The sequence below is a fragment of the Diachasmimorpha longicaudata genome, chromosome 16 (assembly GCF_034640455.1).
Source record: "Diachasmimorpha longicaudata isolate KC_UGA_2023 chromosome 16, iyDiaLong2, whole genome shotgun sequence".
NCBI lineage: Eukaryota > Metazoa > Arthropoda > Insecta > Hymenoptera > Braconidae > Diachasmimorpha > Diachasmimorpha longicaudata.
In genome coordinates, this window is record NC_087240.1 from 4,037,008 (window position 1) to 4,050,138 (window position 13,131).

General features: G+C 39.8%; 3 protein-coding genes across 4 annotated transcripts in view; 1 reads left to right on the forward strand and 2 right to left on the reverse strand.

Moving 5' to 3' along the window:
- LOC135170082 (uncharacterized) overlaps window positions 1-13,131 on the reverse strand; it is a 90,905-nt gene that overhangs the window by 6,931 nt on the left and 70,843 nt on the right. The window lies entirely within an intron of this gene.
- LOC135169889 (uncharacterized) lies at window positions 1,386-4,350 on the reverse strand. Its single transcript, XM_064135275.1, has 5 exons — window positions 3,007-4,350; window positions 2,312-2,666; window positions 2,121-2,220; window positions 1,777-2,043; window positions 1,386-1,713 (listed from the first exon to the last, which is right to left on the reverse strand). Exons 1-5 carry the CDS (start codon window positions 3,437-3,439, stop codon window positions 1,645-1,647), a joined length of 1,224 nt encoding a protein of 407 aa, XP_063991345.1. The 5' UTR covers window positions 3,440-4,350; the 3' UTR covers window positions 1,386-1,644.
- LOC135170074 (two pore potassium channel protein sup-9) overlaps window positions 9,776-13,131 on the forward strand; it is a 71,149-nt gene continuing 67,793 nt past the window's right edge. For both annotated transcript variants that reach the window (XM_064135588.1, XM_064135589.1), the window contains exon 1: window positions 9,776-10,186. The gene's annotated coding sequence lies outside the window, so the exon portion shown is untranslated. The remainder of the gene's footprint in view (window positions 10,187-13,131) is intronic.

The window sequence follows — 13,131 nt, forward strand, 5'->3', positions numbered from 1 at the left end:
ATAATTTTGATGTGCATCGTTTAGGAGGGGAAGGAGGATTTTAATGACTCCTGATATATTCCGTACACTGGGGTCGAAATATAATATATAATATGTAATTGTCAATTAGGATAATTGAAAACTTATTACATATATTTTATGTGTAATTTAATTCAGATTAAATAATCTACTGATCAATGATCTCCATCAACAGTAATAGATAACACAGAGGGAAGGAATTTCTTGCCGTAGATATTCGAAATTTCTGCTCTATCGGTTATCAATACAGTTGAAAATTTGATCTGCAAGTCCCACTGATAAATAGTTTGACAAGTTTTTAAAGATCTGAAAGAAATTAAAAAAAAAATGCTGTCAAGATTTTTTTTTTAATTGAACAGAAAAAAATATATTTTTAGTATCACAACGTCTTGTGATATTGAATCTTCTAAAGATAACATGGATCATGATAATAATCCGGCAATTATTAAATTGCATTGACATGCGACCTTCCAACGTAAATATCGTAGCCAGAGAGGGACTTTAAATTCGTCATTAGCGGTATTGCTAAGTAAATAAGTGCTCAATATTCCGACAAAAATAATGAGGGACCGGCAACGAGTGCTCCGTATCCAGTGAATATATTGCATATTCAACTTTTGAAATAGCACAAAATCTAAAAATAGAATCCAGCCCTGGATTACAGCATCGACGTAATATTGAGATGATTGCGCTCCGTTGATGCAGTATTAACCCAACGAAATTCAACTACGCGTAGTCGATCCCATAACATCTCTCGTCAAGCCATGACTGCACTATTGCCCTCGGGGTGTAACATTGAATTCGGCAAAGGCAACACGAAATGCATAACGCGATTAGCTTTATACCAGGTCATAACGATAATGATTGCATTCTAAAATTAGGATGTCCTTAATTGAATTGAGTTATTTCGCGCATTAAATCAGGATCATGTGATGGATTCCGCAGTCCACCAAATCAATTTGATATATCATTTCAGCAGTTTGACATACGCATGTACGTCAGAGTTTCCTCTACTATTATAGTACAAAACTATTGTAATGGCAGTTAATGCCGAATAACAGTGAACTGCTTCAACATCCATTGTACCAACAATAAAGGACTCAGTCACTCGAACTATTGTTTAGGATTTGTCATTAGTTCTCAGAGCAATGAGACCCGACAAATGCACCATTGACTTAAAAATACATAAGATGAGATAGACTTACTTAATTATTCGGTCTTTCATGGCACGTAAATCATTGTCTTAATTGTTTAAAAAATTCCAGAAACCAAATTTTATATAATTACGCAAGTCCTCGACGAATAATCATCAAGTCTTAAGTCATAAGTCTTTACTATTTTTCAACATTTATTTCCTTTGCTGTCAACTCATCTCCCCACTAGCAGCAAACGTACGTTGAACTTATGTAGCTCTAAAGACAAGGTTGTTGTCTTCATAGAGCTGTAAAAAAATAGATTTGGTGTATTACACTGGTTCAGTGCGCGCATGACAAGAATCACCAGGACAGCAGTTTGCTCCAGTATTCTGGTGCACAAAAACTATTCCAGCGGCAGTTAATACAGAATAACAGTGAACTACTTCAACATCCATTGTGCCAACCATAAAAAGTTCAGTCTCCGGAACTACTATTTAGGATTTGTCGTTAACTCGAGAGCAACGAGAACCGACAAATACGACATTGACTTGAAAACGTACTAAAACAGATAAATTTTCTGAATTATATTGTCTTCCTCATGATATATAAACAGTTGATTTACCTCTTTGAAGAGTTCCAAAGAGACGCGGAAAAATTTTGCAGCTGTTATATTACAGGGTCGCATCTGGGCTTGATGAATAATCATAATCAGGTCTTTGTTAATCTCTTGATCGACGTTTACGTGCTGATGAAATGCTGCGTAACCAATATTCACGCTCTTCTCGTTCAATTTGTCACCTAGCCAGCAGTAAACGAAGAAGGTCGAGTCCATGGTCAGGAGGAAGAGCACGTCCAGTGCTACAACTGCAAAACTACCCTCTTCTCTGAACTAAAAAAGTCCCTCAACTGCGTGAATTTCATTTCTATGATTTATCCGGAATGAATGATTTTTATGAATCAATAGACCTTGCGTATGGTATAGCCAATGCAGATAAAGTGAAGAGTGCAAATAATCATCCTGGCGACCATCACCACATGGAATGCATCATCAAATAGGGATATCATTCTGAAACAGTCGATGATAGCTGTTGGCAATGAACTATCAAACGTGAATTCATCAGGTATTGATAACGATGACTTGTGACGTGGATTATTACTTGAATATCTGCCAATGATAATTAACGATGCAATGCAAACAGCTACAGCCCATTGATACTTTCCCTTCATCAACAACTGAATCAGATTTGTGATGACGAATTCCTTTGTAGTGGCTCATTAAATTAGCGACAATTTCGAGTTGGCCGCAGTAGTGAAAAATCAGCCATATGATGCAGCAATCGATTGATGAAAATATTACAGCTGCCGAGCAGTTCAACACACATTGGATAATGTATGTTATCTCGAATACTGGTGATACGGTTGCGTTGAAAGGATGACGGGGATCATTTGGATGTTCGAGGGGAAATTTTGAGGGGATAACGAGGTGGAGGACAACAGGTTTGAGAGTGAAAACTGCAACGAGAGGAGTAAAAAAAATTAGAAATATCTTCCCTGGATTATTTTTCATTTTCTCATTCCTTTTGACTAATTGTCATGAGCTACCAAATGCTCTTAATTCAATGGATCATCAGATCTTCGATCAATCATTCTACTCGTATAAGACCTAGTTCTGTCACTGATATTCACATGGCAAATGATCTCCAATATATGATCTGCGTGATGTTATAAAATTTTTTGTAATTATATCGTCAATTATCGGTCACTGAATAATGCAATAATCCCATCACCCCATATTAATAATGATGAAATGCTATTGTCATATCTGATTAACATAATTATGATGCATACTCACAAATTAAGGATACACCGAATGCAAAATATATGCATCGCGTAACACGTCTCTGCATGACTGCATACGATACCATAATACCCTTGATATCCTCAGATAATCCATTAAATTCCCTCCAATTTTGTTGGATGCATTCAATCAACTGTTTGATGTTACGCCACTGGGCTCGAAATATATTGTGATCCACAACAATCAGAATAACAGCAAACAATACAAAAAGCTTATCTATTTTTCTAACAACCGATGGCTCCATTACTATGCTCGCTAGAAAAACACCAAACAGGTAATTTTGCATGAACTGGTTCAGAAGGTAGAGAATTGTTTGATGTGGTCCACCCGGCCATAGACCTATCAATTTCAGGGCTGGTTTTGTTATCCCCACTTCCCAATCAAAGTCCTTTCTCCCAACGTTGGCTGCCGACCGACGATTTTCCATCGTTAAGATTAAATTCCAAGTTTGATTAGACGAATCCTTCGGTGCAATACGAATGGTCAGGACCTGTCAGTGAATGCTCCTTCGTTCAATGTCCCTCTGCTGTTTATGGTATGTTGATAAATGTTTCCAAGGATTTTTACCGAAGAATTTTGGCGGATAAAAAAATTCCTACGGATATTCTTTGGAAGGACAATTACCAGGGAATCACTCCTCGCAACTGAAGGTCCTTTTCGCGATGATTCCACTGGCCTATTGATCATGTTTCGCGATGAGTCATGTTCCCCAGAATTCTCTGTTCCCTCATTATCATTGACTGTCGGCAAATTATCGAAAATTGCCGGTTTTACATGCGCGCAAATAAACCTTGAATGTGGGTAATTATTTACTTATGGGGGTCCTTATATTGGGGTAGTCTTGTGTGTGGTGTTGCTGGAGAGCAGGGTTGCGGTTTACTCGGCACACATGATCAGGTCAAAATGTCAATACTTGGTTGAACTCAGCTCTTCGACAAGTGAGATCAATTGCTTGGTAATGGGTCATCTAAATTCTTCAGTGAGTTACAATTATTCATTTTACGGAGTGGCAATTTGCTCTTTGCTGGAGCTTACTGAATAATTTAGATCGTCCCATCGTCTTTTTCGTATTTGGTCTGGAGACAAAATAAGCTAATTAATATGTCCCTTGACCTTCGATTTCTCTGTAATTTTTTTAATAAAAAAAAATTAATCCCTGTATTAATCAGTTGGCAAAGTAATTAATATAATTGTGAGGGGGATGGAGGGATCGTCTCATCCCAAACCGTCTAAATTTCTATTTTTCGATAGATCATTTTTAATGTGGGGTTGACCCACATTAGAACGCGATCGGGGAATGTGACATGACTGATCGATATTCGGTGAAATTTTTCATAAATTGTAGTCGCAGAATCTTGAGTAAATAACGGCACAGGATGCACATGAGATATTTGCAATAAGGTGGACCTACCTTAGCCATCTCATTGTCCTTTACTTGACCCACATGATTGCGTATTGCGTCACAGAGTAAACTGACTGGACCACGACAGCAAAACACATTTAGGGGCATGTAGCCATCAACACCAGCTAGGGTAAATGCTGCATACACCCTCGGTATATATCGGACGATAACCATTACCTCAAAATTTGGGGGAAGATTTTACATCAAAAGGATGTACCCTATTACCGGCAAATATTCACTGCGACGGATTGTTCATGAGGGTTGGAACTCACCACCGTCGGATGAATTGTTTAAATTGGTCGCGAGGGCTTTCCGCTACCCTCGCGACCAATAGATCGTAAATTCCAGAAAAATTCTGCCGATGGTACGTCATTTTTCCAGACTCAAAAGCATTCACGTTCCAGCATCGGACATTTATTTGATCGCCAGAGGAATTTTTTTTATGAGGAAAAAATTGTTTAAAAAGTACGTACCTGTTCCGTAATATCCCACTCCAAATACTTTTTCAATGAACTTGTTCCGTAATTTTTACTGAACATTAATTAGTACAGGAAAAAAAATTTTGGGTAAAAATTAAAGCTCTAGAGGGCGGAACATGGGATGAAATGAGAAACGACCACTTTTTAGGTCAAGTTTTGTTGGAAAAGTTGGACTTGGGAGGATAATGTTTGTCATAAAACTAATACTCGTCCCTTGTCTGACCCCCTGAAGGTCTAATTTTTCCCTAAAATTTCTTTCCCCTTATATTTAAAGAATTTTTACCTCCGCAAAACCTCACCAATGAGAAGAAGTTTAATTAAAAAATAGTGTGCATTGAATTTGGTAATTATAACTTCCCAAAATATTTGAACTCCCGTTTTGGTAGTAAACGAGAGGCAAAGCAGTAATGGGCTTTCGTTATAGCTTACAGAGCTTTTTTTACGTTCGGGATCGGATTTACGTTCAAAGGGACAACTTCCCAATTTTTCCAATTTTCGTTCATCGATGCCACTGCCTGGCTAATGGCTTCTGTTCCAGCGGATAGATATTGTTTCATTCGTCGTTACCATAAATGTTACAGTGCACGAGCTACAACCGTTGACTCTCATTGATGGTCTTTTGCGAGAAGTAATCGTATGGGTATCGAAAAAAGCACGAATACTGTGAAAAATATTTCACCCGTGGGTATCGGTGATTCTCGGTCAAAAGTACCACTATGCGAATTTGAAATCTGATTGCACATCAAAAGGATGTCACCTATTGTTGGCAAATTTTCGATGTGACGTATGGTTGGCGCGGAGCACCACTAATCACCGCCCAATGGGTGTTCGAAATTGGGGCGTCATCGTGAAAAGAGAAGGAAAGAAAACAGCGATAAATTTTCCAAGTTTTGACCAATATTGATTGCTACAAAATGGACAATCTATTGTTCAATTGCTGAAAAAAAATAAAACATCCGTTTAAAAAAATTAGACGGCGAGTTGAATTAATTACTTGATATTGAGCACTTGAAGAAATCGATTAAAATTAATGTTCACTTACCAGACCAGCCGGTAAAAATGGCGACAGTTCGCACAGGACTTTTTTTTACCTCCACAGACGTCTCTCCATTTTTCCAATTTTCATTCATTCGCACAAAAAAAAATTTATTTTTACCAAACAGTATTTATTTTTTCAAAATTCTATCTCTTCAGTCTAATTACTCCCGAACAGCCCATGAATTCATCCCGCCCATGAACAGTGTTCCATTCACAGTTTCCATAAAGGTTACACAACAGGAGATTCCACCACTGAACCATTTTTTGCGAAAAAAAAACGCACGCGTGTTGGTAAAAAAAAATCGATTAACGTGAACGATCGCAGTGGAAAATATTCCACCCCCGGGGTGTATCGGTGCTCGTGGATTAAAAGTATCAGTATTCGGAGGGGAATTTTGACCGGTAATGCTCTCGAAATGTTGTTTACGAGGAGGCGGGTCTATTCATACCCAACGATAGTAATCATTCGGGATGATTATCGGAAACTCTAGATGCTTGGTCGACACATCATAGGGTGGCATCGTAACATGAACTATATCCTTTCAAAGTCGATGGTGTACTTCATAAGTTTTTAGATAAAAGCATAACTATATAGGTGATGGGCGGCCGTTGAAATTGTCTATTTCAGGTGATTCGTATGGCTAATGGAACCCCGGGCACTTTGATTTCTTTCGACACTATCGGGATATTTTAATGCATTCGATGATAATGCGATTTCATTAATGGATGAGCGCGGAGTTATTATGATAATGTATCAAGAAACGAGTGCAATTTTTTTATTTACGTCCCTATGTACGTGGGATACATAATTTAAGTGAATGAGTGTTAGTGGGAAAAATCCCCATCACAGGAAAAGGTTTGATGGAATATGTTGGGAAAGTCAACTCATAAAAATACGGTGCGGGCCTGATAGCCCCGATGGGACTATCGGGGAAATACCCGGCGGTATTGAGGGACCGGGGGTTCGATAACAAAATAATAAAGTGAAATTTGGGCCTGAGGGTAGTTCAGGAAAATAAAATGAGAAGAAATAATTTTAAACGCGAATGACACGACATTTTGAGGACTTGATTACAAATGATTAGGGTAATGAGGTGTAATGAACTAATCGTATTATATCATATGATTAGTAAAAATCTATTCGAGTTGAGAGGATTCGTAAAACTCAATCAAGATTGTCGTTCGATGCCGTAATTAGTGTCGCAAATCCTTAACTAACGTATCGCCTTCATCATCAGTTTTCCAAGCTACACTAATACCACCTCGATAATTACCAATGGTGGGTATGCAGTATGGTAATCTGTCGACAGGGGTGATTAACGAGGAACGGGATACATCCGTCGATATTCACCAGAATAATGGTTTCTCATCAAGAAACTCGTGTATTCAACGACAAAGAGAATTTCAGAGTTGGCTGATACATTGCTATGAAATGGATATCGTCTATTGTTTGATTGGTTCTAGTCAAACTTTCATCGAGTTTCACGAGCTTTTGCACGTGTAGTAAATCCCGTGATAATGGGGATAATATTTTGAAGGTGCTTGCTTTCAAACTATTACGTCTTTACGTTTACAAGGCCACAAAAGTTTATTCTTGTTTTCTAATCATTTCGGTGAGTTTCGCGGTGAAATTATGGATTTTTTATGGAAATCAACTTGCGATGATGCTGGGAATTTTGATTATCAAGGTCATCGATGGGTGGGGGAGGGGATGTCGACGTCATCTGTGGCTCATGTTTTCGGATTCAACTTTTTGGTTGTCCGGGCACTGGGTAATCCCGGTACATTTGCTGATTATGTATTTACAATGGGAGTTAGTGGGTTATTTAATCATCAAGTTGGAACACTAGGGTCACAGTATGGTCGATGATTAATTGGGTTATTCAATGGTCAGGGCCTGATCTCGATGAGGAACACACGGTTTTTTAAATAGAGCTGGAGTGAGAGTTTGGAATTGATTAAATTTGATCCAGTTGGCGAACGATTTATAATTCTTTTTCCATTTGATATCTTTCTGCAGTCGAAATTTAATTATTTTGAATAATATTTAATTAAAGTTCGATAGATAGTAGCGCATAAAAATTTTTAATAGCTCGAAGGGCAGCAGATCAAATTTTGCCGAATCCCGCCAACAATTCCAATTGTTTAAGCCACACAAACGCGTCAGAGAATTTTTTTAGCTGAATAATTGAAATGAAATTGCGGCACATATTCACACACACAACGTAATTGAACCCGACGATTCAAAATGAAATTCCATCGCTTCTGTGTCGAGCATCAATTTCTTGTGAAACACAGTAATAATTGGCATTCAAGTTTGAGAGCAACGTTTTCACCGTTTCCATAGAAATTTCCCAAGTGCTAATTAATCACAAGTACGAGACACACGATAAGAGTGTACTCCAGTGCACCAGCAATTGTTGAGTACAAAGGAGGATACAAATACTGAATACAGACGTATCAACATCTTTTCGACTCATTTATCAAAACCGAAAAACCAATTTTTATCATTCACCGAAGAGTGGAAAATTTATCGACAGTTTCATTCATTATTTTGATCTCCAACGGATTGAGAGCACTCGGGGGGGTACTTCTGAGTACCATTTTCCTCGTGAAATAAATCTCTTTGTTCCGCAGCACTTGGGGTTAATGAAATTGCGAGAAGAACTGTGCATTCTTCCTGAATTTATCAAGGAGATTCTTGAAACATTGACAAAACTGTGTGTTTAAAATTTCATTTCACTAATTTATTGTCTGTTTCAATTGGAACCTTTACGTGGAGCGCCCTAAACGTCCCCTACATTTTCCTGACCGTTATTTCCGATTTATTTAGGAAAAAAAATCCGCGAATACTTCAATCACCCGATACGGTATTCAGTGTCGGCCGAGAAAGAATAAACACACGTCGTCCTTCACCCTAAAAAAAAAGGAAAAGTGACTAAAAAATAAGAAATATGTTAGAACTGAGTGAAACTTTTTGCCGAACAGTATCGTTCATCTTCACCCCCTTTGTCCCCCCAACCCCGCTGCTCTTTGCGCTCGTCTGACATCCCCGCGTCACCATGGGGCGCAGGGGGTGTAAAAGAAGTGTGAGGACTCACATAAACATACACAAGTATTTGAATAAACTTGAGAATGAGAATAAAAAAGTTCAACCCCCCATTTCCCTCACCCGTTGCACCCAGCGATGAAGAACAAAGAAAATTTCAAAAAAAAATTATTTGATGAATTTAAAACAATATTATTATTATTACTGTCGTGTCCTGTGTCATTTTTTTTCATACACACACAACACACACACATGCATACACAGTAGCATAAACTTATAAATTTATCTACTTAAATAATTAATAATTTTGTAAAATTTACTGTTAAATAAAACAATGGAACTGTCCCTCCACTTTCACGTAAAAAAAAAATCTTCATCCCCCCCCGCCATCAGCCACCCTCCTTCCCCTTCTCGTCCAGCATCCCTCCCACTCTTTCCACCCCTTCGCCGTGCAACACAGAGCCGCAAAGGAGCAGTACAGGGGATGCGGAAGAGGATAGTAAACCCGGTGAGGAGAGAGCATGAGCTCCAGTGGCGCGTCTCACGGACAAAATCTAAATCAGAGCTTGCGCCGGAACGTCGCATCCAACCAGTAGTCGCCCGGTCGTTGTCACGGGCGTAGCTGGATGCTGGATGATTCACGTGGGTTGGGTGGACGCCACCTCGTTGCACACGAACGTTATCAACGTAGAGGCAACGAACGTGGACGTGTGGATTATTTATAAAAAAATTTTTGAAGGATTATAACGTGAACCACTGGGGGGGTGGGTGGGGGGTGGGGGGGGGTGGAGAAGGTTTAGGTACGGCAAGGGAGGGTGGCAACTGAATGCAGTTTGAATTGTATTTTTTTATTTTTTGCCGACCGATCTCAGGGGGATGAGGGGGATAAATTAAACGAGTTGTTACAGACACGACTGAGTGCCGGGCGGTGAGGAGAGCCGACGTTGCCGCTTAGTCGCCTACCCGACGTTAAACTCATCCCCCCACGCTATGACATCCCCTTCGGAGGGATTTTAGGGTTTGTGAATTTTTTCGTTTTTTTTTTTGGAGAGAATTTCGATATTGAAGCTGATTTTGAGTTTGTGGTTGACGTGAATGAGCGTGATGGTGAGTGATTCGTGATTGTGTACTGTGGGATTTTGACTACGAGGGAGACAGGATGATACTGCCAACGTGTACCGGTGGATGCTGCCGATCATGTCCTAGGTGAGTCGATTTTTTATTTATCGATTTTAGGGGTGACGTGGTAAAATGAGATGAGGGGAAACTGAGCTGATTTTTTGGAAATATCTTAAAATCCAAGGGAGACAGGGAATTTTTCAGCAATCAAATTCGAAATTTAGGGAATTCTATAGTATTCGAATTCCACCCCAAAAAGGTTATGATACAAATTTTTCCATCTCCTGGGGATTTTTAGATATAGTTGAAGCGAGATTTGTAATCGCCCAGTTTTTGGATTTTATAATTTTGCTTGTTTTATTTATGGAGCTGCTGGGGTGAAGAGGGCGGGGGATGGGGGTTGTATTTTCGCGTCATATCGGTAATTATGTATGGACAACCCCCAGCCGGGTTCGATTTGACAGGGGATTAATTGAAGGGGTGCGATCGGATCGCGAATTTTTTTTTATCTCTGTGAGGAGGGGGAGGGGTTTTCGGATTCTCGGGGGTGGCTTTAAAGTTCTTCAGTTGCCATAAAAATGATAAAGCTAGAGGGGAACAGACGGCCTGAGTCTGCGAATATGGATTTTGTAAGTTTCAGTGTTTTATTTTCCCAAAGGAAAATTGAAAAAATGGAAAATTGAGATTTTCCAGGGGATGAAAAATAGAAAAATTAGTGATTAACTATTATAGAGGTGTGAATTTTTACATCCACCGTAGGCTATTTAATCCCTACATTTTTAGACGATTTTTTCCCCTTTTTCTGTCGCCTTCTCGCTCCCTCTCATCTCTCTCCCTCTCGCGGGTATTCCTTTTTTATCGCATTGTCAACGTGGGGTCGATAATGATACGCAGGGGAGAGCAAAAATGGAAGAGAAAAAGATGGCAGTGAGAATTCCATGGCTCACGTGTTTCGTCAGGTTATGGAGTGAAAAAAAAAATGTGAGCGCTCGCATTTCGCTCATCTAGTGCTCACGACGGCTCTCGCCTGGACGGAGTCGATGGCGGAGAGATGCTTCGGCTAGATCGGACACTAGGGGATGATGTATTCGCTGAGGACATGTGAGATTTAATTGGAGGGGCAGGGGCGCGGTGGCAGATGGCGTTTGTGAGCCGCTCAGGACGAGTATCGCATGTCCACGTGGCTCGCGGAATGGGAATGAGGGGGTTGAAGGGTATTTTTTTGGTACACGAAAATAAATTTTGGAGTAAAATAAGACCTCCAGGGGGTCAAGTGAGGCACGAGGGGTAGTGTTATCCCAAAAATTAGCCCACGAGTCTAATTTTTCCAACAAAACTTCACGTAAAAAGGGGTTGATGGTCGTTTCATCCCACGTTTCGCCCTTTGGAGGGGTAGTTTTTATTCAAAATTTGGTTTCGTGCTGAACAGTCTAGATGTCTAATTGTATTGACATTTTTGGAGGTCAAAAATTGCCGGTTAATCCCTTGGAAATTTCGTTGTCGGAGCGGGAATTTTTTCCTCATCAGGAATTTGTGAGGAAATTTGTCTTTGTGAGCAGAGACAGCCCTCGAAAAAAATGTCATTTCCCACCGAGTGAATATTCTCAGTAGAATTGAAACAATATTGCTTCAATTCATCACTCCATTCCCCTCCAAATAACGTCAGAATACATTTCTCACTTAGCTCTCGCATTCTCGTATTCCGTGTGTGCAGTGGAAATTTCCCAGTAGCCACGAAAACACCCTGGGTTTGCTTTATACGATAAATATTGGATAGATGGTGTATTCGTGAACGTACACTGTGCAACGGGGCGATCGCCAAATGCACAAGCTGGACACTGGGATTCCCGTGAAAATTGCATTGCGATTGAGAAGAGGGGGGAGGAGGAGGAGGTTCCGGGTGCAAGAGGTTGAAGGATGCGTTTGTCGCATGGTTGCAGCAGTGGAACTCCCCACAGTCGACGTCCTCACTCGGTTGCCTCGAATTTTCATCCCCCCTCCAGCCGGTGCTGGACAATTTTGCGGAACTGACCATTTTATTCGGAGGAAAAATTGGTCAAAGGACCTCACGACATTTTTTACGTTTTTTTTTTCATTCCATTAAGGCATGAATTTTATCGGAAAAATCCGGGCTTGAGGTGTTTTCGTGGATTTTCGGAGGAGATTGACAAGCGATTGGGAAACGTGTCTTTCGTATTTTGGGGTGTGGGGTGGTGATTTCAGGGTGCGATGGTGACGAAATAAAATCATCGGTGCCGACTTTCAGTGATCCCCACCGATGATCAGACGAATTTAAAAAGATGTCACCGGCCGAATAATTAGTGTTATATTCGTAAAAAATTTATCTCCAACTATTTGTGATTCACCTGCAAACCGTAAATATCAAATGGAATATTTAATCCCTCGTACAATCCAAAATAATCCTGAATAAATGACTAATCTTTTTCAGAATAAAAAAAAATTCTCTCTCCGCTAATGCAACTGTCAGTTACCAACCCACCGAGAAAGCAAATAAACCGAGAATTGACATAACGATGAGTAATCGAGATCCATATGATACCGTCGCAAAATTATACGTAAATATGAAGTTATCGTGGGTAATCTATTCGCAAGTAAATAACCGAAAAAGCATGGGGGGGAAAGAAAAAAAAAAATTAAATTATGAGAGAAGCAGGGATTGAGTGGATCCTCCAGGAGTCTGGACACGACCCACTTTTTCCTCACGATTATTAATATCCCCCGACGACGCAGCCTGCCACTGTCATAATACACCGCAGGACAAGAGAATAGAAGAAGAAGACAACAACTCCCGGGGATGAGAGAATAAGATGATAAAAGGCAACGGTAGATTTTTTTTTTTTACTCAGTAACAAGCTCGATATATTCACCAGTCATGTGCAATTTAAAATTCCCTAAAGACAGAGCGACCAATGAAATATTCAGATACAACTGGGTGTATTTTTCTGTCAGGAATGAAGAGATGAACGTTATTGAGGTAAAGAAATTGCAAAACGTGACGATCACTGAGTCTT

Excerpts from the sequence above, each read along its gene's own strand:
- LOC135169889 (XM_064135275.1), bottom strand. The coding sequence starts at position 3,439 with ATGGAAAATCGTCGGTCGGCAGCCAACGTTGGGAGAAAGGACTTTGAT. Across the intron at positions 2,221-2,311 it reads TATCATTGGCAGATATTCAA|AATGATATCCCTATTTGATG; the intron begins GTAATAATCCAC and ends CGACTGTTTCAG. Across the intron at positions 2,044-2,120 it reads TTGGCTATACCATACGCAAG|TTCAGAGAAGAGGGTAGTTT; the intron begins GTCTATTGATTC and ends GGACTTTTTTAG.